Below are 27,504 nucleotides of genomic sequence, written 5' to 3' on the forward strand. Positions count from 1 at the left end.
AGACAAACAATTGGGTGCCTGTTGTTAAGTACTCAATAAATTCCCATTAGAGTAATTTTATTGATGCACCCTCCCTAATTGGCTTCCTGCACATCCTCCCAGGGATACAGAAGGTCCAGCAGAGGTTCTGCAGCAATCTCCAGATACCAATCACACCAGAAAAAATTGAGTGATGCTGCAGAAGCAAGAGACCCAGAGTGTGCTTCAAAATGAAGGTATCCATGAAGGCCTCCTTCTTTGGTATTTTAAAGATGACAATGCATTTGAAGGGACCCTCAGGGTTGATGGTTGATTGCTTCAAAGATGTGGAGGTACTGGTGATAGACTGGGGTGGTCAAGATCAAAAATTGCACAACATCAGGTTATAGTTCAACAGGTTTATTTGAAAACACAAACTTTCAGAGCCTCACTCCTTCTTTATGAGTGAGAGGGGTGGCATTAGACACAGAATTTACAAGTAAAAGATCAAAGGTTCATAGAACTGATGCGAATGTATTAAACAAACCGAAGATGGCAGTTAAATCCTTAATCAGTTAGAAAGGAGATACAGATTTTGATTGATTCATATGCAAATCCCAGAAATTCATTCAAGTCACTGCCACAAGATAACTAAAGATTTCATCAGTCTACCAGAGGTGACATCTCAGGCCAGAGAATGCATTTTAGGTATGAAGCCTTGTTTGGAATCTGTCTGTGTTTTAGCTTGGAATCAGAGTGATTTTATTTCCAAAAGTAGGAAGTTATAAAATGCCACATTGACTGATTGTTGAAAAATTGTGTGCTTTTTCACCAAAATAGGATGTATCTGCAAATTCACTCCATAGTGTGTATGTGTGTGTGTGTGAGAGAGAGAGAGAGAGAGAGAGCGGGTGTGTGTGTGTGTGTGTGTGTGTGTGTGTGTGTGTGTGTGTGTGTGTGTGTGTGTGTGTGTGTGTGTGTGTGTCTGTCTGAACTTGGCTATTAGTCTTTGCTCAGCAACACCGTGTTGCTGTGTATCCCAAAGTCCACCTCGGAGGATGTTTACCCAAAGACTGGCCAACATTGTCTACCTCATACGCTAGGCAAGGGTGCCCTGTATAGTATGGTACATAGGCGAAATCAATGGATGAACAGACACTGTGCAACAATTGCCAGATGGGAATGTTCCCTCCCAGTTGTGGGGACACTTCAACGGTCAAGGACTTTCAGCCTCAGATCTTCAGGTAAACGTCCTCCAAGGTGGAATTTGGGATACACAATGCAGAGACGCTGATCAGTGGCTGATAGCCAAGTCCGGTACCCATGAGGATTGCCTCAACCGGGAGTTTGGGTTCATGTCACATTACAGGTGACACCACCACACTATACACTCTACACACTCACTCACACACGCATGCATACGTACACACACACTCACACTATACACTCTCACACACATTCACGCACAAGCACACCAACATGTAGTCTCTCTCTCAAACATGCATGTACACACACACACACACACACACACACACACACACACACGCGCACACAGACCCTCTCTCATACACATACTCTCGCTCTCTCACACACACACACAGTCACACTCACATGCACACTCTCTCAAGCACACACAGGCGCACACACACACACACGCGCGCACTCACAAATGCACACATATTTGCACACACACACACACACACACACACACACAAATCTGTGGGGTGAATTTGCATTTGCAGATTTGTAATTGTAGATAAATTTTATTTTATTCAAATAGCACACAGTTTGTAGACAGTCAGTCAATGTGGCATTTTATACATTCCAACTTTGGACATAGAACCAGTCTGAATCCAACTTAAAATGCAAATTCTAAACCAGGCCACACACTTAAAATGTATTATCTGACCTGAGATGTCATCTCTGATAAACTGATAAAACCTTTAGCTATCTTGGGGCAGTGACTTGAGAGAAATTCTGGGATTTACATATTAATGAATTGAAACCTGCATTTCCTTTCTAACTGATTAAAGATTTAACAGCCATCTTAAGTTTGTTCAATATATTTGCATCGGTTCTATGACTGTTTGATCTTTTGCATATACATTCTGTGTCTGATACTACCTCTCTCACTAGTATCTGAAGAGGGAATGAGGCTGCGAAAGCTTGTAGTGTCAACTAAACCTGTTGGACTATAACCTGATGTTGTGTGAGCCTGATCCCTTCAAAAACTGTTTGTGGAACAATCTAAATCCCTTTAAGCATTACAAACCTCTGATGATGATAATGATTAATTCAGCAACCTGTGGCCCAGATCACAAGAAGCGACCACCTACACAGTGTTGCATGAACTTCAGACACAGTGAGACCCTCTTCTGAGTGTATGCAAATTACAATGAGAAATCTGAGGTAAGAAAGGTTAATAAAATGTGAGGCTGGATGAACACAGCAGGCCAAGCAGCATGCTCCTGGGATGCTGCTTGGCCTGCTGTGTTCATCCAGCCTCACATTTTATTATCTAGGATTCTCCAGCATCTGCAGTTCCCATTATCTCTGGTAAGAAAGGTTACTTTTCTTTCAGCATCTATGGAGCAGGCTGTTACTATGAACCCTGCTGGTGTTATTATTGGACAAGTTATATTAATAAAACAGAGTTTATTTCACAAAAGAAGTGGAAACAAAATGAATAAATCTTTTACAGATAGTATGATTTTAGAGTTTTTGAAATGACAGTAAAATATAATCCCACTAATCCTGAAACACTCCTATACAGTATCCAAATGAACCAATTGTACAGGACACACACCAGGAAGGAGCCCCTTTCTCTGAATAGTTCAATAGGTCTAATTTAACTGTGACATCAATTCTCAGTCTGGAAAATCTGCCATACACCTGAGTTCAAACATTCTTCACTTCAAATAATCTCTTTAGGTTCTTATCCAAATATTCCTGGTCTGGAACTAAACTATTTTAACCAACTTCTCACTTTGTCAGGAACCACATTATCTTCATCTAAGCACTTCTGCAGTACTGGACAAAACTGAAACTAAACAAAACACTATTATAATAGATTCTAGTATTTTACTAGAATTCCCTACTATTGGAACCAAACTTACAGGTATGTAGTTCTGTTTTCTCCCTCCTTTCTTTCTTAAATAGTTGGGTTACATTTGAAACCCTCCAATCTGCAGGCAACATTCTAAATTTTTACACTCACTCCTTTCAACACTTCAGGATCTTCAGGTCCTGAAGGATTTGTCAACTTTCAAACTCATTAATTTCTCCAAATTTTAACTAATATATATCAGTTACTCATTCTTGCAAGTTACTTGGATCTCTAGTATTTCTGGGAGATTTCTTGTATCTTCCTCCAAGAAGACAAATGCGATGTAATTATTTAGTTTCCTTAACATTAGCCAATTTTCCAATTTTGGTAATGAACCTTTTCATTTTTATATATATATATATATAGTGTGTGTGTGTGTGTGTGTGTGTGTGTGTGTGTGTGTGTGTGTGTGTGTGTGTGTGTGTGTGTATACAGATATTCTAATATTTCTTTTGATTTCTCAATCTTCCTTTGTTAAATTGTAAAATGCTCCCAAGCCTCAAGTTTACTATGTTTTAGGCGACTTTATAAGCCTCCTCATTTTATTTAATTCAATTTTTGTTAGGTTGACCTACTTTTTGGATTTTGTGCCTTAAATAAATATATTTTTGTTATAAAACATTTACTAATTCTTTAAATTCTAAGATTGTCTTCTGCTGTCATGTCTTCTAATGTATTTTGCCAGTACAACACTGCCAACTTACTCTTCATATCTCAGAGTCTCTTTTGTTGAGATTGAAGAACTTGGTTTCATATTTATCTACATCACTTTCAATAAATGCCAAACTTATCAATGGAACTCACAAGTTCATTTGGATCAAAAATTTGCTTTTCTAACCAGACACTCAGTTACATAAAGCCTGTGCATTCTTCAACTGGACATTGAGCAGAGATGAAAATATTTATTCTTGATAATCCTTTTCTCTTTCCAGGTCCCAGTACTTGCCAATTGCCTGCTGCGGAAAGATTTTTAAAATCAATTGAGCTACTGCTGTCAGAGCCAAGCTTGCTCTCTGTGCCTGCAGTCTACGTACCTCAGTGCAAAGAAAATGGAGAGTGGCGACAAGTCCAGTGTGATGGCCTTCCACAACAGGCTATTGAATTTTATCAACAGTGGATTTCTCAGAATAATGGAGGCCAGGAAATGCCATTTACTGCCATCTTAAATGAGGTTGTTGATTACCGCAAATTATTTCGTGCTTCCACGAGTTTTGAGATGTTTGTGAAGGAACTCTACAAGAAGAACCAGCAGCATGTCTTTGCAGTGTTCTCTCGATTCCCAACTTTTGACTCAATTTCTGCTGATGATTTTGCAGCTATTGCCACCTCTAAGCCTGGAACTAATATTTTGCTGAATCCTTACGTGTTTTGGCAGTTGTTGTTCGGTGCTGTGACACACTATCCTGGTTTATACTCTGATTTCAGTGTGAAATTGGAGAAGGTGGAGCTGCGGAGATGTTGGTGTGTTGATGAGAAAGGACAAGAGCTTCCAGGCACAAAGGCTGAAATGGGTCAATTTCCCCAATGTAAGCAATGCGGCAGTTCGAACATCTTTCAAACTTATTTGCTAATTTCCTTTGTCTCCCATCCTTTTTAAAGCTTTCCCTCATCCTTTCCATTTCCTATCACATTCACTGGCTTTCTTCTCAATGGTAATCTATGACTCTCCAAATACCTGTCCCTGAACTTTCTCTCAATTGCTTACTCTTCCACATTTTTGTCTTCCCTTTTGTTTCACCGTTATACCTGTTTCATGTTATGTCATTTTCAGAGTTCCATTCTCTTCGTCATCCTCTTCTGCTAAATCAACAGTCACCACAGAAGTGAAACTGGTCATTGACAGCCGTAGGAGAAATGCTGTTTGCGAATCAAAGGCCCATTTTACTCTATATTAGATTTCACAGTCAAATTTTCCAGTTAAAACTGAGATTACTGTCATAGAATGTCTAGCATCTCTATCTTGCTTCATTCTCATGCGTCTACTGTAGATCTCCTGTGACTGCTCTGTGATATACTTTATCCAACAATGGCTCAGTTGAGCCTGTTTTCTTTAGCTGGCCTCCACTTTGTCAGCAAGCAGAGATCTGTCTAAATTTTTAGACATACATTTAGCATCCACACTTCAAAGATCTCTAATTAATGTCCAAATTTCAGAAATGTGTAAGAAAATGGGTAGAATGTAACATCTTATGAATTTGTTCCTTGCTATGCATTTGATTTTACTTAATCACAGATGCGTCATCTTCAGAAAATTACTTCTGACGATCTCTATCCTTCTTGGATTTCAGCATTCCATCTAACATTGATTTTCCAAAATCAGATAAATATACCTACTTGTTATAGTGTGACACAAACCACTTCAGTGTCACTCTTGCTTGTTCAAATGAATTCCTTTTGGCTATCACGGTTTTAGTCTTTTTGTTCTTCATTTTTAATCTATGTTTACTGTACAGTTTATTGAATTACATTTGGGCAATGTACATAATCCCTGCTTTCTATTTAAATGATGTGCATCTTTGCGCTTTGTCCTAGGCCCGGGATCCTGTGATCATGCTGTTCAACAAGTCTGTCGTTTTGTTAGTCAGGCAGAGGAAATAATGGTGGCTTCCAAAGATTCCAATACTACCTTTGGCCAGGCTTTTTTATCTGCCAGTGGTATACAACTGACTGAGAATGAATTTCAGTTCTTTGGGATGTTTCAATCAGCTCCTTCCTTTTCTGAAGCTTTGTTGAGTGGATCTGACTATGCTGTTCGATTGGCTGCCCAATCCAGTGAGCAACTTGCTTTTATATCTAAATGTATACATTTCTGTGCTAATCTTGAGTTAAACAATCCTAATCCTGTGAGTTTGTTTATATTATTCTCAAAATTTAGTGAAGCAAATCTGTAACACTGCCCTATCCCACTCACACAATATCCCTGTCCTCATGGATCTACATTAATTTTTAGTCCACAAATGCCTCTAATTAAAATTTCTCATCCCAATATTTAAATAATTTGTGAGGTCAACTCCTTCCTACCTCTGTGGCCTCTTCCATCTGAATATAGAGCTGGTTCATCTGGGAGAGAGAGATCAGGAAACAGCTATTCATAGATCATAGAATCCCTACAGTGTGGAAACAGGCCCTTTGGCCCAACAAGTCCACACTGAACCTCAGAGCATCCCACCCAGACCCATTCCCCCGAATCTACAAAACCCTGAACACTATGGGCAATTCACCTAACCTGCACATCTCTGGACCGTGGGAGGAAACCAGAGCACCCAGATGAATCCCATGCAGGCATGGAGAGAATGTGCAAACTCCGCACAGACAGTCGCCTGAAGGTGGAATTGAACCCGGGTCCCTGGTGCTGTGAGGCAGCAGTGCTAACTACTGAGCCACTGAGCTGCCCCCTAAATTCGTGATGTTTTTCTCTGAGAGGGATAAGTATACATGGATAATTGGCATTTTCAATGTGGGAAATAATAGTTTTTTAATTAGATAAGGTCATTAAGAATTATGGGGTGAACCCAGGTTAATAGGTTCTGGATTGGTTGGTTCACCCTGCTTGGGTAGTTCAATGATCTCCTGTTACAATGTATAGCCTTACACACCTGCATCCTACATCTAGTGTTCCTTCATGTACGTGTATCTTCTTTTCTTTCATCCCATTGAAGGCTACGCTGTGTTGCCTTCTCTAGCTTAGCACTGGATTTGGTTAGCTCAGTGACTGGACGGATAAAGTGTGGAGTGGAATAATGCCAATGTCATGGGTTCGACTGCCATATTAGTTGAGGTAGTCCATGGAGGTCTCCCTCATTGCCATGTCCCATGTTTGACATGGAATGATGCCTCTCAACCAGCCATCTCTCTCTCTCTCCAACAGAGCAAAACAACCTGTTGTCCCTCCTCAGCTATAAATAATTATTTTATATTCCTAGTTGGCTCAGCATCATGTTTATTTGATTCTATGAAATGTCTTAGAATATTTTTCAACATTAAAGACTACATTAAAACTATATATTTGTACATTATTATTACTGCCATATATAAACTTAGAATCAACTTGTCTCAACAGAAAACTCACGGGCCTCCTAGGAAAGAAAACAATTGTGGTGTAATTTGCTACGGCAGGATTGATAGTGATGTCCAGCATTATTTAGATTGTCTTTGTACATATAGGTGTTTAAACAAGTTTCACGATGAAAAAGTGAGAAAAGCCAACCATCTGGAAGCTAAGTAAACATGGCCAGCAACTCTGAATTTCCTCAATCAGATCAGATTGAAAGATTGTGAAATTAATGAAAAGAAATAATAAAGTTTGAGATAACAAAGTGTGGAGCTGGATGAACACAGCAGGCCAAGCAGCATCTCAGGAGCACAAAAGCTGCCGTTTCAGGCCTAGACCCTTCATCAGAGAGGTATAAAGTTTGGGGTTTGGCCATGACAGAGTCTAGTTTGTTGAATTACCAAATATGGCACCAAGGGTCAAAGTCCTGAAATGCCCAAGCCAGACACCCTTGTTTTTGCTGGGGTTGAGAGTCAGGGAAAGCAATCTGATTGTGTCATATTTTGCACATCAGTGCATCATGGAAGCAACTGCATCCATTACAGTGCAATTAATCAGATCTAATTTTCGTTAGTGGGTTGGTCAAAACACAACTTGAGCTCTAAAGACATACCATGAGAATTTCTGAACTTTGCAGTGATAGGCTACATTTTAGAGGAAAGGTAACCATTTGGATGGGACAAATACCCTTTGTGAAACATCACATGCTCTTTGGATTAGTTAAAAGTAGGCGCACATGTGCGTTAACCGTGGATAAACCCATTAGCAATAATATGCTCTTTAGAAATTTCAAGCTGTTATGGAAATGGTCAGACTGTCAAGGGAGGTTTCAAGTGAGCTGTCAGAAGGGCTGTCATGCTGTCAAATTACTTAAATGTCCTAGTTTCATAAATTCTAAATTTAAAGCTGTCAGCAGTGTAAATAAGATAATAAAATGTGAGGCTGGATGAACACAGCAGGCCAAGCAGCATCTCAGGAGCACAAAAGCTGACGTTTCGGGCCTAGACCCGTCATCAGTGTAAATAAATCAGTTCACTCTGTTAACTCGTGAGCCCTGTTATTAAAGAATGGGTGCTGTATGACTGATTCAAAAGCTATTAGTATCATAGTAGAATGCCAGTTCATGGTATTTCGCAAGCTTTTATAGGTCTTTGAAATGGGCTATGAATGCAAATGTTTGCTTTTTTAACTGACTAATTAGTTGAAGGAAGTTAAAGGTTTTTTGCAATAAGCAAATTCATTGTCAGACACTTGGAACTTTTTCTTATTTAATTTCATCAGGTTGAGGTTGATTCATAGTGGACATCTAAGCCTGTGGGCACAGAATGTGTAAAGACAAAAGATGGCAGGTTGGGAGCATGGTTTGGCAAGATTTAGCACTAAGTGGATATATAAAGAGCCAAGGGGGGTTAGCTGGGAGGGCATACGGTGTGAAAAGCTATGGGGCATGAGGTGGCACAGGTTGGTAGGCACTGTAGATGGGTTTGTGTGGGTGTAAGAGGTGAGGACTATTTTTTGTTCTATTGTTTTGCTTTGCAGCTGTGACGGAGTGTCAGAGCACAGAAGCAGCCCCTTCCCTCAGCCCTCCTCCTCCAGATTTCTCATGGCTACCTCAAAATTCTTTTTCAGGGCAGTGACTTGACACCTACTAATGTCTGACCCCCAGAGCAAAAGTCCGACTGCCTGGGGTACTTTGCCCTGAGTCAGGTGCATGGAGCTGGGAAGTGCCATTTTTCAGGATAATACAGGTAGAATGGTACATCCGAGACAGCAATGCTTAGATTTCTGTGTTTAAATACTCATCCACCACCTAAAGTTACTGTAACGTTTCTGGATAAATAATAACGAGTGCCCTCGCCTTATTGTTACTTAACAGCAAATTTATGGGCAATTTTTTATGTTTAGGATTTTTAAAAAAACTGCGTATCAGCTAGATTGTCGGTCAGTAAGGGAGTACAGGATTTTGGAGAGGGCGCTGAAAAAGTGGAGCTAAGGAATAGCAAATCATCCACAATCTTATTGAATGGTGGAGCAGACAAGAAGGGCTGAATGGCTTACTTCTGCGTCTATGTCTTATGAGAACATTACCAGCCGTAGACAAAATATCACTTACAAAAGAAAATTCGGACCTTCAGATATTATAAGCAGTGCAGGTATCTGATTATTGCTAGGTAAATTTTACATGTTGTGAGAGAGAGGAGGTTGGAGAAGCAACATGTGTTGTTAACTGGCTTTTATATGTTAAAGTACACTTGTTACTTAGCTCTTGTTCTGTGACCGACCTGACTTTACTAATGAGGTGCTTTCAAACAGTTCTACAATCATACAGGAGAAATCAATCCATCAAGGAAAGGATTCTTGGGGAATTAACTCTAAAAGGTTACAGCCCTTACATCCCCCAATGTGATGGCCTTGGAAACTGGGAACCAACTCAGTGCTATGAGAGCACTGGTAAGTGGAGTTGTTTGACTTGAAAATATTACCCACAGTGCCAGAAAACTGCTAAAATTTCCCCAGGGCCTAGTGTGCATAACAACAATTGGTTGTTTTTTTTCATGTAATGCTCTTTGAAAATGTCAGTGTGAGGCAGGTTTTGAGTGGTAGATGGAAAAGGCAAGCGAGTGTTGTAAGCAATTAAACGCTCAAGCAAGAAAGAATGATGCCAAGTGGTGTGACTTTTTTGAAACAGTTTCCAAGGCAGAGAAATAATTATGGATCAGGCACTGTAGATTATTTGCAACGTAAAAGAAAAAGATAGGGTAACGTACCTGCACCATATGGAGTGTTCATGATGGCGGCTCATGATCACTTTCTCAAGATCAAAGAGGAATGCTGGCAAGAAACTGCAAGGTACACATCCTATGAGTGAATAAAGAAAAGCTTCTATTTCAGTGCATGCAGTAGTTTCTGTGTTTTTATAATATTTATTGCCTTCACTGCTAACACTAGAGCTTATTAACTTAATGATGGACGTGTACAATATAATTAATTAATATGCTCAAATTTCAGTAGTGGACTTTGAGTTTCAGTTAAACCAGAACTGGATTTAAAGGGATTGTAGGGCAGCAGCGATATGAGACAGAAAATGCACATATAAAACTTTTGTCATTTGTAATTATCTTTCATGCTTGGGCATTATATTTGACCACTTCTTATTACTGTTACCCTTTTGGTTTGTTGCAGGTCACTGTTGGTGTGTTGATAACGCTGGAAACTACGTTCCTGGATCACTGGTTACTCGCTTGACCCAGATACATCAGTGTAAGTTGGAAATTGCACAGAAACCTGCTAGCCACGTCCTAGCTTGCACCAAAACCCATTCACCCAGCAAGTAGGTACTACATTAGATACTGGACTGGAAATGTCTCAAATTTAAAGTTTTCATCCTTGTTGTGTTGTTTTCTCCTGTATCTTGAAAACATCATGTCCCTGGAATAGCAGAATCTTACCCAAACCATTCCTTACATGTGAATTGAAAAACACATATCGTTAAGATATCCCACGACAAGGGCCATCATAACAGAGACCAAACCTGCATTCTCCTGACTTGCAATAATTCCAGCAGGAACACAAAGTGAGAGTGATGCCATTCATGCTGAAAATAATTAACTGAATATAGATCAGAGGTCAAATCAGGGCCCTTCATTGTCTGAATGACACAAACACTCACTCAGCACCAATTCAATAAGCTACATAGAACATAGAACATAGAACATTACAGCACAGTACAGGCCCTTCGGCCCTCGGTGTTGTGCTGACCTGTTATACCAATCTGAAGCCCACCTAACCTACACTGTTCTATGTACGTCCATATGCTTGTCCAATGACGACTTAAATCTACCTAAAGTTAGCAAATCTACTACCGTTGCAGGCAAAGCGTTCCATTCCCTTACTACTCTCTAAGTAAAGAAACCACCTCTGACATCTGTCCTATATCTTTCACCCCTCAATTTAAAGCTATGCCCCCTCGTGCTTGCCGTCACCATCCTAGGAAAAAGGTTCTCCCTATCCACCCTATCTAACCCTCTGATTATTTTATATGTCTCAATTAAGTCACCTCTCAACCTTCTTCTCTCTAATGAAAACAGCCTCAAGTCCCTCAGCCTTTCCTTGTAAGACCTTCCTTCCATACCAGGCAACATCCTAGTAAATCTTCTCTGCACCCTTTCCAAAGCTTCCACATCCTTCTTATAATGCGGTGACCAGAACTGTACACAATACTCCAAGTGCGGCCGCACCAGAGTTTTGTACAGCTGCAGCATAACCTCTTGGTTCCGGAACTCGATCCCTCTATTAATAAAAGCTAAAACACTGTATGCCTTCTTAACAGCCCTCTCAACCTGGGTGGCAACTTTCAAGGATCTGTCTACATGGACACCGAGATTTCTCTGCTCATCTACACTACCAAGAATCTTACCATTAGCCCAGTACTTTGCCTTCCAGTTACTCCTACCAAAGTGCATCACCTCACACTTGTCTGCATTAAACTCCATTTGCCACCTCTCAGCCCAGCTCTACAGCTTATCTATGTCTCTCTGCAACCTGCAGCATCCTTCGTCACTATCCACAACTCCACCGACCTTAGTGTCGTCTGCAAATTTACTAACCCATCCTTCTACCCCCTCATCCAGGTCATTTATAAAAATGACAAACAGCAGTGGACCCAACACTGACCCTTGCAGTACACCACCAGTAACTGGTCTCCAGGATGAACATTTCCCATCAACTACCACCCTCTGTCTGCTTTCAGCAAGCCAATTTCCAATCCAAACTGCTATATCTCCCACAATCCCATTCCTCCGCATTTTGTACAATAGCCTACTGTGGGGAACCTTATCAAACGCCTTGCTGAAATCCATATACACCACATCAACCAGTTTACTCTCATCTACCTGTTTGGTCAACTTCTCAAAGAACTCAATAAGGTTTGTGAGGCACGACCTTCCCTTCACAAAACCGTGCTGACTATCCCTAATCAATTTATTCTTTTCTAGATGATTATAAATCCTATCCCTTATAATCTTTTCCAACACTTTACCAATAACTGAGGTAAGGCTCACTGGTCTATAATTACCAGGGTTGTCTCTACTCCCCTTCTTGAACAGGGGAACCACATTTGCTATCTTCCAGTTGTCTGGCACTATTCCTGTAGACAATGATGAGTTAAATATCAATGCCAAAGGCTCGGCAACCTCCTCCCTGGCTTCCCAGAGGATGCTAGGATAAATCCCATCTGGCCCAGGGGACTTATCTATCTTCACCCTCTGAAGGATTTCTAATACCTCTTCCTTGTGAACCTCAATTCCACCTAGTCTAGTAGCCTGTATCTCAGTATTCTCCTCGACAACATTGTCGTTTTTTGGAGTGAATACAGTTGAAAAATATTCATTTAGCGCTTCCCCTATCTTCTCTGACTCCACACACAACTTTCCACTACTATCCTTGATTGGCCCTAATCTTACTTTCGTCATTCTTTTATTCCTTAATTACCTATAGAAAGCCTTAGGGTTTACCCTGATCCTAACTGAGGGAGCCAGCTTTCTTTTTTCAAAAGAAAACTGTGTTCTCCACTTTCTTTTATCTAATGTCTTCATGAGTCTTTTACTGACACGTGGTAATAGAGAGCTATGGGCAACAGTATCTTCTTGACATTTTGTTCTCTCTCAACAGTAGATTATCAACTCATCACATATGGGATTACCTATGCATATTTATATTTTCTTGTTCTTCATTTTTTGGAACATCAAACTAGTTTCAAAATTTTAGGGCCACCAGAAACCACTGAAGTATTGCAGTTAGCAATTCAATCTTCCTTTTCCAGGTCAGACCCCATGTCAACGCTCTCAAACAAATGCTGCTGTGGCTGGATGGAAATCTATGGGTTTCCAGCTAAATACCACGACCAGGGAATTATTTGATCCAACTTGTTCTGTGGTAAGTTTGAAACAAAATGATAACTACCACCAACACTGCCAATTTATACAGGACCCACTTTTACTGTTAGAATTTCACTGTTGGGATACCCATTAAAGGTACACTAATCATTCTACAAACTCCTTTAAAGGCCCTCACATAATTGTGACTTCAGTTAAAGGGTCCATTTAACAGGGGACTATCACAAACAAGACCTCTTCGAAAAAGGAATGTATTCACCCTGTCTGTAGGAGGGACTTTCACCACTGTCTCATCTTTCAAAGAGAAATACTTCTCATCATTCTCAAATGATATATTTTGAAACCTCAACTAATGATTGAAGTATCATCAATTATACAATATAGTTCATAATGGGCCTTTATTTGCTCAGCCAGTTCTAAAATCAAAACAGCTGCAGACTACAAACAGTTCTTTCAGAGATACGAAAATGCAAATTCATAGAAACACTACCAAAGTATCAGACTTCATTATCAATAAACCAGAATAAAGATCACACATCTGCCTTGAGTAAGATGGTGAGATCACAGAACAAATTAAATTGATGGATGCCATTCATTTATTAGTAGTTTCAGGTGATTGTATCACAGGTGATGTCATTAATTGGCAATGTACAAACTAATTAAGTCGCAGATCAAAGTGAATTTATTAGACATTGTAGAGTGGCTTCTTGCTGACACCATTTTAAACAGAACAATATCCTGTTTCAATGACTATTGCCTTGTAAAATTATATGTGCTTTACTATTTTTGCTACTGTTCTCTTTGAGGCCTTCTCTCTTTTAAAGTGACCATCTTAGCATCAAGAAACTCTTTATATAGGGAGACACTCACTGATAAATTCTCTTGATGTGGGAGCCTTAGCATTAAATCACCATTCTGTGAGAGACTTAATTACCTACACAGTTTTCAGAACAATACAATCACCATCAGGATCTCCTTTTAGAAAAATATATGCACCATTGCAATCCATTTATGAAGAGACACTGAACTAATTTAAAGAGATTTGGGAAAACCTCTACATTACCGTCTGGCTGTTCAGAACAGCCTTAGTGGAGCTTAAAGGGGAAAATCCATCAGAGAGATTGAGCTGCCTGTTATAGAACCTTTCGTCCTGGAGTGCATGGACTTATATTTCCTAAAGATGGGCCATTGTGCAGGATTGAAAGTGCCGGCCAGATAAAGCAGGAGACTAAGAAGAACCTCATAAACAGTTTCTTGGACAGGTTCTACCTGGAATCCCATGGGCATTCTACTGGGAGGTTTGTAGATGGACCATCCTGTAAAGAAGGCCAGTTAGCTGGGTTTTGTATAAGTGCAATCTGGTCCTTTTTAACAACGCTTTCTGAATTCAGGATAACTTTGTGCTGCAAATCATATCCACTAGAAATATGATTGAGGGTGTCACATAGACTGGCCAAGTCATCACTTCAGTTCATCTGGGCTAAGCCAACACTCTGGGCACACCACCAGTGCACTAACTAACTCAATCTCTCTCCCACCAACCATTCACATATTGTTGGTGCATTTTTACCCCAACAAAGCTATATGTGTGATTTTTTTTCTGAACCATACAAAGGGCAGGAACTCTGAACATCTAGCTGATTCATTTAATAAACTAGATAGATGAAATAGGAAATACATTTTCTTCAAATGGTTTTTTAAAAATCTAAACATGTCAAAAGTACATTTTGAGCTTAAACTGTACCTCATCTTTTAACTGGCTTTCACTTGCATTGAGTAATGTTTATATTTTGCTCTGCAGATTGGAGAATACAATATCTTGCAATGGTCAGATTCTGGGGATGGTAAAGCTTGGTGCATTGACCCAGTGACTGGGAAAGCTTTCCAACTGGCTGTAACTGATTCAGATGGGCAACCACATTGTGAGTACTGTTACCAGAATTGAGTACATTGACAGCATGTGAGGTCAGGGAGATTTTGATAGGAGTTCTCACATGTAATCTGGATACTGATTTATATTGCAGTGCAACACTCCTGATTTCTAAGCTCAAATATCAAACATGATAAAAAAATTCCTCATAATCCTCAGTAGTGTGAATCTGAGCTTTTATCATGGAGATACGGATAGAGTCATCAGGCTGTGAAGAGAGGCTCATTCATCTCATCTAACCTCTTTCTCCATTCATTTAGATCTTGGCTCTCTGTCTCAGCACCACTTTCTCAGGTATCTCCACTTCCCTTGATGCTATTAATCTCCAGAGATCTGTAGATTTCTGTCTTGAACCAACTCAATGATTGAGCTTCCACTAGATGGACTACAACCATCTAGTCTCTCCAGATTTGCCACCTTTTAAATGAAGAAATCCTTCCTCATCTCAGTCTTAAATGGCTTATTCCTTATTCTGGGAGTTTTTTCCCCATGGTTATAGAATCATCAACCGGAGTAAAACGCTTACCTGCACCGACCCTGTCACCCCATGGGAAATTTATAAGTTTTAATGAAATGCCTCATTTTTGAAATACTGGAGAATAAGAACTTGGTCTCCCATAAAGCAATCCCACCACCCCAAGGATTAATCTAGTGAGCCTTCATTGCACTCTCTCTAAGACAGTATATGCTTCCCTTAGGTCAGTGGATCAAAAATGCACTCAATATTCAAAGTGAGGTCTCACCAAAGCTCGATATAATTGCAACAAGACATCTTTCCGTCTGTACACAAATCCTCTTGTCATGAAGTCCAACATACCTTTTCTCTTCCGTATTGATTGTTGAGCTGACATGCTAACTTTTAATAACTCATGAACAAGATGGCCGCTTCCTAACTTCAAACTGGAAGGTGCTAGGTCGAGGAAAATGACAGAGAGTAAAGTTACCTAACAGAACTTCCTATTGAAGACAATGTTCTCAGCCTACTGACATTGTGTTCGTGGCTGAATGGTGCAACCTATCACACAAAAAGAGGTGTAGAAAACAAAAGCAAGGCTAATGGTATAGGTAGCACAGTGTGGAGCTGGAGGAATACAGCAGGCCAGATAGCACCAGGAGAGCGGGAAAGCTGATGTTTCAGGTTGGGACCCTGCTTCACAATTTTTTTCTGAAGAAAGGTCCTGACCCACGACAGATTTCCCACTCTTCTGATGCTGCCTGTCCTGCTGTATTTTTCCAGCTCCACACTGTGTTTTCTCTGACTCCATCATCAGCAGTTCTTACTACCTCCAAGGCAAATGGCATACTTGCTTTTACTAGATGAGGCATAGAGTTTAAGAGCAGGAAAGTTATGCTGCAGATCTATAGGCAGGATGTTGGTTTGACCACAGCTGGTGTATTGTGTGCAGTCTGGAATCCACATTATAGGAGGGATGTGATAGCACTGGAGAGAGTTGCAGAGGAAAGTCAGAACATAGAACAATACAGCGCAGAACAGGCCCTTCAGCCCTCGATGTTGTGCCAACCTGTGAACTAATCTAAACCCATCCCCTTACACTATCTCATCGGCCATGCTAAATTGCCTGTGGTATTCAGGGGTGTGTGGGTTATAGGGGGATTGGTCTGGGTGGGATCCTTCAAGGGACGGTGTAAACTTGTTGGGCTGAAGGGCCTGTTTCCGCACTGTAAGGAATCTAATCTAATCTAATCATCCATATGCTTATCCAAGGACTGTTTAAATGCTCCTAATGTGGCTGAGTTAACTACATTGGTAGGCAGGGCGTTCCACGCCCTTACCACTCTCTGAGTAAAGAACCTGCCTCTGACATCTGTCTGAAATCTATCACCTTTCAATTGCAGCTTTGCCCCCTCATACAAGCCGACGTCATCATCCTAGGAAAAAGACTCTCACTGTCCGCCCTATCTATTCCTCTGATCATCTTGTATGTCTCTATTAAATCCCCTCTTAGCTTTCCTCTCTCCAATGAAAACAGACCCAAGTCCCTCAGGCTTTCTTCATAAGACCTTCGCTCCAGACCAGGCAACATCCTGGTAAATCTCCTCTGCACCTTTTCCAATGCTTCCACATCCTTCCTGTAATGGGGCGACCAGAACTGTACGCAATATTCCAAACGAGGCCGCGCTAATGTTTTGTACAGTTGCAGTGTGACATCACGGCTCCGGAACTCAATCCCTCTACCAATAAAACCTAAAACACCGTATGCCTTCCTAACAGCACTATCAACCTGGGTGGTAACTTTCAGGGATCTAGTACATGAACACCAAGGTCCATCTGCACATCTACACTACCAAGAATATTTCTATTGACCCAGTATTCTGCCTTCCTATTATTCTTCCCAAAGTGAATCACCTCACATTTATCTGCATTGAACTCCATTTGCCACCTTTCAGCCCAATTCTGCAGTTACCAGAATGTTGCCTTTGCTTGAGAGTTTCAGTTATGAAGAGAGACTGACAGAGTGAGAGATAGTAGGAACTGCCGATGCTGGAGTCTGAGATAACAAAATGTGGAGCTAGAGGAACACAACAGGCCAGGCAGCATCAGAGAAGCAAGAAAGTTGACGTTTTGGGTCTGGACCCTTCTTCAGAAAAGGTTGTTTCCCTAAAAGCATGGGAAACAGAGAAGGGACGTGAATGAGCTGCATAAAGTTATGAGGGGCATAGATAGGGTAGATAGGAAGCATCCTTTCCTCTTGATAGAGGGATCAATGACCGGGAGCATAGATGGAAGGTAAGAAGCAGAAGGTTTAGAGGAAATGTAAGGAAATTCTTTTCAACCAGAGGCTAGTGGGAATCTCACTGCCCATCAGGATAAAACTCATTAGGTAGCTCTTTCAAAGAGAAGGCATTACCTGATGAGCTAAATTACTGCCTCTTGAGCTGTCGGATTCTCTAAGATTCAACCCACCATCTTTGTGTGAAAACTGGGACGTGAGTCAATCATCCTGTATGAAATTAAAGTTGACAGCTGATTAACAAATTTAGTTTGCAAATTGTAAGTTGACACAATTGTGTCAAGGAACAACAAGGTTGAAAAAAAATGAGCCAAGGTAATTCTGCCTCTTTTCTCTTCTGTAATGATGACATTAACCTCTAAGCATTAGAATTGATTATTAAAGTACTTACAATGTTAGAAACCAGTTAAGTTAAACATTTTTTCATAAGTATACGTTAGTTTCCATGCTTTCCAAAGAAAGCGGTTGCCAAGTTTCAGGGGAAGAATGCAGTGGGCCACATCAGGATGAGACTTCCTGGAGATTCCACCATTAACAGCTGGAGCTGTGAAAAATTCTTCAAAATAACTTCTGGAACTGCCCACAAATGTGTTGCATCTTCCAACTATAACAATGATTAATAATTTGGAAAGCAGTATATGAGGCTTTCTTGTCGGAGAAACATTTAGAATGAAAAATATGTGTAACAGTTGAGTCAACTTATTTAAATTCTGCCACAATGTCTTGTTAAAATGGGTCCATAAGTTATTTTGAAACAGAATTAGGTGACTTTAAAAAGAAAAGGAATGTTAAACAGTATGGAGAATGAATGCGACCAAACTCAGTGGTTTACATAAAATGAAAGACCTTGCATTTATGGCAACATTTCACATCAGGACCTCAGGACATTGCAGAGCATTTTATAGACAATTGTTGACTTTGTAGTTACGTTTACATATAGGGAAAAGGGAAACCTATTTTTATATTGCAGAACATCACAAATAGCTACACGCTAATGACTAGATATTCTGCTTTTGTGATCTTAAGAATCAACTGTTGACTAGGACATTGTGAGTTAAGACAGATGCCTCTTCTTGTTAGGTCTCTCTAGTGGTCTATCCTCTACCATTAATAATTAAGCAGGCTCTTAGACTCAGCATAGAAAGCAGCATTAGGGCTTCTTGTGGCATAGGAGTGGTGCCCCTACCTCTGAGACAGGAGACCAGGATTTAAGTCCCATTGCTCCAGAGGTGTGTCGTGCTATTGGTGAACAATTTGGTCGGAAAATATCTTCAGAGGGCTGTGAAGTTCCAACTTAATTTTGGTGCAACCAAGGTTTGATAGGAACCCTTGTAGTGCAGTGGTAGCTTACCTCCCGGTCACTTGGGGGAGGCCTGCATTTAAGGTCCAACTCTCTACAAGCAAGTAATAACAGTTCTGAACAGGTTGTTTTGAAAATATCTAAAAGAGTAGAAAACAGGATTGGTAGCAGTGAAATATTTCAACCACCAGCAGTGGATACTCAGCATTATGAAATGATGATCAGTGTGCACACTATTGCTGAAATTTCTGGAAGTACCGATGGTGGACTGAATGCATACAACCTCGGGGGGGGCGGAATATTTCTGACAATAACATGTTTATCACTTTAGCATCACTGATTTAAGAAGACACAGCTGACAGTCAGCAGTTAAAAGCGAAAACCAACTAATAGTCTCCACCACTTGTGGGAGCAATAACAGGACAAAAACATTCAACAAGAAGAAAATATTGATCTCAAACTAGTAAGATACAGAGAAAACAGTGAGGTTTAGGAAAAGAGGAAAACCTAACCTGGGAAGAAACAGGGATCTTGGAGAAGCTCTGGGATACCTGAGGACAAGAAGGAAAAATACTTCACAATAACAGCCCAAAGATCAAATTTGGAAGGAAAGAGGTGAAAAGGAGTACTTAACCTTACAAATGGGCATCACCACCATTGTGTACGAGCTTCATGAGGCATGGGTACAATACACAGAGCAAAGACCAAGAATGTTATTGGCATTAAGGCTGCAGAAAACTCATATAGGTAATATATGTGAACAAAAGAAAAAAAAATGGTTTTAAGAAAGATCCTAACTGTAAATAAAGTTTGAAGAATGAGAAGATTGAGATTCATAGTTTAAAGTACAATTTATATGTGTAGAGTTATTATGGCCTTTGGCATAGAATATTTTCCAAATTAAACTATCAAGGGGACAATATCTGTGTTTCAATCTTCAAAAGCATCCAACTTACCCAAATGATGAGGACTTCATCTTGGCTTCAGGAGGTGGCAAATCAATCCGGATAGTAGGAACCATCATTTTGTTGATGAAAGAGTGGGAAAACCACACAGGTAGTACAGACAGACTGCTGTTGTTTAGCAGAATTTGAAACTTTAAAAAATAATATATTACAATATTGCTAGTTATCAAAATTCAAAGCTGTATTGGAAAAAAGGCCATACAATAATGCCATAATACAGAGTTTGAAGTTTGAAGAAACTTTAAGATAACAGTATTTAACAGGATAGACAAACCCTAGGCTGGAAAAACAAGTCAATGTTTCAGGTATTACCCTTCTTCAGGACTGCTCCTATCCTCCAGATTGTACCTGTTTGTCTACTTTGGATTCCAGCATTTGCAGTTTTTTTTTATCTCTAACCCAGTATTTAAACAGTACTGATTTCATGTAAGAGAACAAGTTTGATGTAGCAACTTGCAAACAGTATTGAGATTATATAGTTTTGAAGGAACAAGAATAAATAAACACATGAAGAAGGAATAGAAGATGAAATAGCACTTAAGAAAATATTTAATGCTAGAGACAGGTCAAACAACATAGGATTGGACATTTTGAAGAAAACAATGCTTGTGATGCAGAATTGCTTCAAATATAAACACTGACTTTGAGTCTGAACAAATTAGTACTTTATTGTATTCAGCATGCCATGTTGAGGATAATTTTTAAAATCATCAAAATACCAAGGAAGGCACAGATACCACTGATGAAATGTCAGAAGTCTTTGATAATTACATCAATGTGAGAACAAATGTAATCTTTGAAAGCACAAGATTTAATAGACAAATACAGTTTACAAGGGAATTTGGCAATAATCTCATTAATGACCAATACAGGTTAACGGTAAACTGTGACTATGAAAGTTTGAGGTCAGAATTCCAAGTGAACCTTTATCAGATTTACTACAGTCCCAGGAAAAGGTAACTTTGGAGAAATTCATTCAAAATGTGTTGGAATGTGAGGAGATTAGAGGTGATGCTGGAGGGATTCCTAGAATAAACTGGTTATTAGATTAACATTGCTGATTCAACTGACTGAAATTTCATAGTGCTTATATATGTCAATAGACATATTATAATTTTCTAGCTTGATACAAAAATAAGCTTTAGATACCCCATGACTGAAGAGATGCAAGTTATAGACTGTATGGTGAACTATAAGGTTCAGGTAGAATAAGTCTCAAAATGAAATGCATTCTACAAATGACACTGCAACATAAACAGCATATAAAGGTTAAATATGTGTACACAGATCACAGTCAATTCTGCACACTTTTTCAGCCTGCTTACATGACTTGGTCTCCACAGCTTTGTGGTAGTGCAATGAGTTTGACCCATGAGAGCAACTGGTACAGAAGCAAAGCATTGTGAACTATATAGCCAATGGTTAGCCATTAGAGCATTTCATTGAGCATCCGAGAGCCATGGCAGAATCCAAAAAAGGAGTCTCATGAGATTACCTATATTGGCATAGGAGAACTGTTTCATACTTTCAACAGGAAGGAAGTTATATAAGTTACAGGACTGGAAATGTTTTCCATTCTTATCATTACCAAAAAACATTACAATCTGTTGTCTCTCAAAGCAAAATTGTTAGTTCTACCAGCAAATCTGATACTAATTGAATAATCATCTTCTAGTAACGTGACCGAGACTGTGAAAATAGCTAGGTTTACTAAAACTAGATCTGCAGAGAGTAAAAGAAGATGTTTGATCTACTGAGCACATTGCAGTAGAGAGCTTATACAGCTCAACCCAGACACATCTGTAGATTGTGAGTAAATATTTGCTTAAACAAGATGAAGCTGATCTATGTGCTATCCTATGGTAGCCAGATGAATATCTGTAAGTTCAAGACACTATCGCAAAAAGGAATTTGGTGATGTGAGACACAAAACAGAATATCTGCTCAAATCAACTACCAATGGCTGGTCCAGAAATTCAGGATAATACAAGGGAAATATGTCCATGATGGACATTCACAAAATTAACAGTCACCCAGATGAGGTTATACACAGCTGAATCAGCAGTATCTTCTTTGAAGGATATTCGGAAGATTATATTTTGAAAGAATTGTCAAATCTCTAGACTTACTGAATTTGTGAAGTTATAGACTAGGGTAAGGAGTAGGGTAGTCATAAATGTGAAAGCAATAATGCATATGAATTTAAAAAGATAAACAATGGGGAAAAGTTTGGGCAGCAATGTTGTGTAAATTAAAGGTTCTAAAAGAGTTGGTTTTTAAGTTGCACTAACTCCACTCAAGCTAATGACATGAAACAGTCATTAGGTGGAGAAAAAGCCTGTTCAACATAAGGCCCCACTGAAGACAGATGTGACATACCTGGCTCCTGATAGTTGTATTTATGCCTATTATTGACTGTACATGTAATTAATGACGTCTTGTTAGGCCAGACAAGTCTCTCTTCTCGTTAAGCCTCTTCAATAGTCTTTTCTCAATGTCAATAATAGGACACGCTCCTAGTTTCAGCTCAGAAAGGAGGATTAGAGGCAGCAAAGCAGTTCAACTACCAATTGCTATTCATGGGTGTTCAGAGCTCAGTATGAGATACAGATGGAAACCTGCAGAGCTAGGAAGAATATTGTTCAGAATCACACGTAGTATAGCAGGCAATAAATCAGAGCATATTCTTATAATAAACAGTAGGGAGTGCTGTGTCCATGTAACAGTCTATTCTTAAATGTTCATCAGTCACATCTTGCAACATTAATTCACTCATTTGGATTGATCACAACTGCGGCCTTTTTCATCAATCATGTATCAACAATGCATCATTATTGAACTGGAAAGGCAGATAGATTTGACTGAGTTATCTGAAATCATAGAATACAACTTTTCATAAGATTTCATCTTGATGAACCATGGAAGTCTGCAGAGTTTTCAAGCTGAGGCGACACGGAGCAATTATTTATGTATTACAAAATTAGAACTGACAATGTTAAAAGTTGGGATGTGGTTTTTAACTTTATGTTCATTCAGGGGATTTCCATGAATTCTGGAATACGTCTGACTCAATCATGAATAAAATTGCTTCTGCAGATTAATAAATTAAGTGGAATGACAAATATTAGCCCAGTTAGTTAATGAAGCATTGGAAGTGTCATCAAATTGAATGGAAGGACACGCCAAAGCAAATAGAAATTTGGATTTCAACAAGTCTAGAGGCTGTATTGACTCAAGTGAACACATTGCTGTAGTCGCATTTGAAGCACTACAGCTGCTTTCTTCAGAAACGTTACACAAGTATTGGAATGGTTTCAAGGGAAGGCAACAGAAATAGGGCAGTGCTGTAAATACTTACATTTGAAGAGTATGACATCCATTTCACTGAAAATAGAAAGAACAAAGTAGGAAAGCTGTTCAAGTATGTCCCCAAAATACCCATGAATGGTGCTCCTCATGGTTCAGTGAATTCTGGCTGAGACATTTGATAGTTCCTAAAGATATACAAGAATATTCTGACATGTGATTAATTCTATGTGTTGAATTTGATGCAGTCAACTTGCAAACTTTGTCCTGACTAGTTACATGTGAAATATTGTGTTATTTCTCATCAGTATACCTTTGAAAAGACACATTATGTTTTTATATCTTTAAGATCAATGGAAGCTCCTGTCAGAAAAGCCTTACAATGCATCTTTTAGATGATACACACTAATGCCACTGTGCTTTGTTTGTAAAGAGAGTGAATGCTGAATGTTATATTCAACTTTTTCTTTGGAAAAGTAGACCTCAGTGACCTACAGTCATAGAGTCATCGAATAATACAGCATAGAAACAGGCCCTTCAGCCCAAACTGGTCCACGCTATCCCTGGTGCCTATTCAGCTAGTTCCAACTGCCCACATTTGGTCCATGTGCCTGTACAAATGTTTTACAAACCTCCTTTACATAACAGTGGATTATGACTGGATGAGGTTCTAAATATTATCTACTCCAACCAGGAGCCAGACCAGTAACGCTAATTTGCAACAGTGGAAACTCAACTGTCACTCCAGTATCATTGTGCAGTGTGGTTGTTACAGGTAGATTTCAAGTGAGGTCATCCTAAATGAAGTAGAATTTAATGCCCTCTTCTGGTGTAGTGGTAAGTGTGTGAGAACACCTGATCATGTTGGATGTTGGTGGATTGGATCTGTTATCTTCTTGCCTGCACCCTTGTTACATCTGTGGCAGGATTGATCACCATTGCAGGACCTTGAGTAGAAAATTAATAACAAATTAGATGCCTTATTCCATTGCTGCTGCTGCTGCTGAGGTTGAGTGGAAGGGAGGTGGGGGAGGTAGAGAGCTTCCTCATAACCCCACTCTCACCCATGGCCTAGGACCCATCGCCAGTACTAAGGCTCAGGTGGGTGTCATACTGGCACAGCAGCGACCACCTCATCAATGGTGCAGGAGTTCAGGGTAGCTGCTCACCTCTGATTGATGACTTTGGTGGGTGGAATGACTGATCCCAGGGTTCTTGATCCTGAGTGTTGGCCTGCCACTGACCACGTTACCAAGCAACACTCAATCATAGAATCCCTACAGTGTGGAAACAGGCCCTTCGGACCAAGGAATCCACACTGATTCTCAGAGCATCCCGCCCAGACCCATTCCCCTATAACCTACCTAAAGAAACATCCCTGAACACAACTAGCTATTTAGCACCTAGCCTGCTCATCTTTGGACTGTGGGAGGAAACCGGAGCACCTGGAGGAAACCCACGCAGACACAGGGAGAATGTGCAAACTCCACACAGACAGTTGCCCGAGGTTGGAGTTGAACCCGGGTCCCTGGCACTGTAAGGCAGCTGTGCTAATCACTGTGCCACTGTGCCGCCCCAAATGGTGTGGGTCTTGTCTAAAATAGGTGATGCCAGGCTTTCACTGGCTCCTGCCTGACCTGTGACTCCACTTCATATCCACTGATTCTCACTCCTAAGCATGAAAGGTTGATGTGGCCTTTTCTGAGAGTGCATCTTCATCTCCTTCTCCTCCTCAATTTTCCAGTACCTTGTTCTGAAATGTATTGTGTCTGCTCATTTCTGTCCTGTACAGTCAGACCCAAGTCTTGCATCCAAAGCTGGGATACTTGAAGTCAGAACAAAAAAAAATTACCAGATTATTCCCTTGCCTAATGTTAAGCAAGAAATTTCAATGTAAATAGATTGCCCCTGCATGCTCAATTACAACAGTATTTTTTCCTGATTCTCTGGTTAACTCTTCAGGTAGTTCAATTTTACTTTACATTTTCAGCTATCTTTTTCTGTTGAATGTATAAAAGTGAACTGGAATAATATTTCACATGTTCTCTCTGGAATCCCATACAGCTACTCATTCTTCAGGTGCATGTGTCAACAGCAATCTAGCAATGATTTTGCAGGGCCAGTGGCAAAAGTGGATTTATTGATATTTTTAATTATTGTTACTGTGAGAGCAGAGTTCCACAGCCCCTCATGTACTAACCATGTAATTAGATTAATCTAATTGCAGGCCTGTAATTACTGCAGTGCCATATGGGTGATGTTCCCTACTGGACTGATGGGGGAAATTAGGTCTATAATATATAGGTACTTCAGCAAGAAAATGTGTTAGGCTAGAAGGAGAGATGCACTGATGAGAAATAGCATTAACACCTCAGATCGTTCATGTTCAGAGACAGTCCAGAACATTGCTTTAAAAGTGATAAAAGTTCTATTCAACAGTTTTAGCCAACTCTGTACTGATTTTGATGAAATGTAAACTGTCAGATTAATATTCTCCTCCTTTCTCAAACACTAGGTCCCAGCAGATGTGAAATTCTCAAAACTCAAGTGATGCAGCAGGAGGTGGGCATAGGGTACATCCCAGCTTGTGAAGAATTTGATGGTTCCTTCTCAGCGGTACAGTGTGATCAGGGCAAAGGGAGGTGTTGGTGTGTCTTTGCAAATGGTGAAGAAATCCCTGGAACACGAATCAACACAACAACTGGATCGAAACCGGCCTGCAACCGTAAGTTATCTGGATGTCCCCTGGAGAAGTGGAAAACATACAATAAACTATGTAATAATAGAGAACAACTAATGGTACTGTGACACTCATGGTGGTGAAAAATATCTAATGCGTCTTTCATAAGCTGTCTTCAGCTTTGGACAAGGCTGTTCACAATTTTATTACATTTACCCCGAGATGAGTTTCCAATCATTATTCCAAGCCATTACTAAGATCCCTCATTTCTATCTATGAATCATTACCCAGCTCAGCTCCTGCTTCAGCTCGTCAGCTACTGAAGCCCTCATTTATGCCTTAGTTACCTCCAGAGGGTGTTAGCACTGGCAGAGCAGTAAACAGGGTGCAGAAGAAGAAGCTTGAAGCTTTTGTGCTCCTGAGATGCTGCTTGGCCTGCTGTGTTCATCCAGCCTCACATTTTATTATCTTGGAATCTCCAGCATCTGCAGTTCCCATTATCTCTGCAGAAGAAGAAATATGGAATCCTTGCCTTCATTATCCAGGACATAGAATAGGGAGCAAGGAAGCCTTGTTTATAAAATATTGATTAGGTCACAGATGGAATACTGGGTGTAGCTCTCGTTGCCACACTATCAGAAGGATGTTGTTGCACTGGAAAGGTGCAGAGGAGATTCACTAGGATGTTGCCTGGATGAAAATCTTCAGTTAAGAGGAGAGACTGGATAGGCTATGTTTGTTTTCCTTGGAGCAGAAGAGGCTGAGTAGGAATCTGAGCTAGGTATACACAATCATGAGAGATGTGGACAGGGTAGATTGTGAGAATCTCTTCCTCATTGCAAACATGTCTAAGATCAGAGGTCTTAAGTTTAAGGTGAGGAGAAAGCAGTTTAGAGGATATTCAAGAATAGTTCTTCCACCAGAAGGTGGTAAAAATGTGGCATGTCCTGCCTGAGAGATAGTTACACTCACAACATTTGTGAAGCATCTGAATGAGTACTTAAAATGCTGGGCGTAGTAGGCTATGGATCAAGTGCGGTAAATAGGATTTGTGTAATTTGGAGTTTGTTGGTCAGCAGCAAAGACATGGTGGGCTGAAGGGTCTGTTTCACAGCTCTCTGACTGTCTGATTCTGAGACTCTATCTTTGGTATAATTTCAGCATTTATTTCAATGGAGGAACACAACCATTTTTTCTTTCCCCTTTTATAGGAATACTTCTTTCAGTTTTGTTGGCAAGGTCAACATTTGTTGCCTATCCTTAATTGTTCTTGAACTGAGTCATTTGCTCAGCCATTTTGGAAGGCATTTAAAAGATAACAGCCTTAATGCAGCTGTGAAGCCATATGTAGGCCAGATCTGATAAGGACTACAGTCCCTAAACGACACTGTGAACCAGACAGACTTTAATGATAATTGATACAGCAGTTATTCTTGTCGACATTAATGAGATTGGATTTATGTTCTGGATTTATCATTTAGCAGCAATTTTCCACCATGCCAACCCATTACCCAACAAGCCAATGATAGGAAATGATTCCTCACCTTCCACTGATTGGAAA

General features: G+C 40.0%; 1 protein-coding gene across 1 annotated transcript in view; it reads left to right on the forward strand.

The window, feature by feature from the left end:
- The window catches only part of tg (thyroglobulin), a 333,710-nt gene that overhangs the window by 32,948 nt on the left and 273,258 nt on the right, over nt 1–27,504 (forward strand). The window contains exons 10-16 of the mRNA XM_059646355.1: nt 3,997–4,590; nt 5,597–5,836; nt 9,429–9,566; nt 10,299–10,376; nt 12,937–13,049; nt 14,811–14,931; nt 25,779–25,988. Coding sequence (XP_059502338.1) covers nt 3,997–4,590; nt 5,597–5,836; nt 9,429–9,566; nt 10,299–10,376; nt 12,937–13,049; nt 14,811–14,931; nt 25,779–25,988 — 1,494 coding nt within the window. The remainder of the gene's footprint in view (nt 1–3,996; nt 4,591–5,596; nt 5,837–9,428; nt 9,567–10,298; nt 10,377–12,936; nt 13,050–14,810; nt 14,932–25,778; nt 25,989–27,504) is intronic.

Source organism: Stegostoma tigrinum, chromosome 5 (assembly GCF_030684315.1).
Source record: "Stegostoma tigrinum isolate sSteTig4 chromosome 5, sSteTig4.hap1, whole genome shotgun sequence".
NCBI classification, from domain to species: domain Eukaryota; kingdom Metazoa; phylum Chordata; class Chondrichthyes; order Orectolobiformes; family Stegostomatidae; genus Stegostoma; species Stegostoma tigrinum.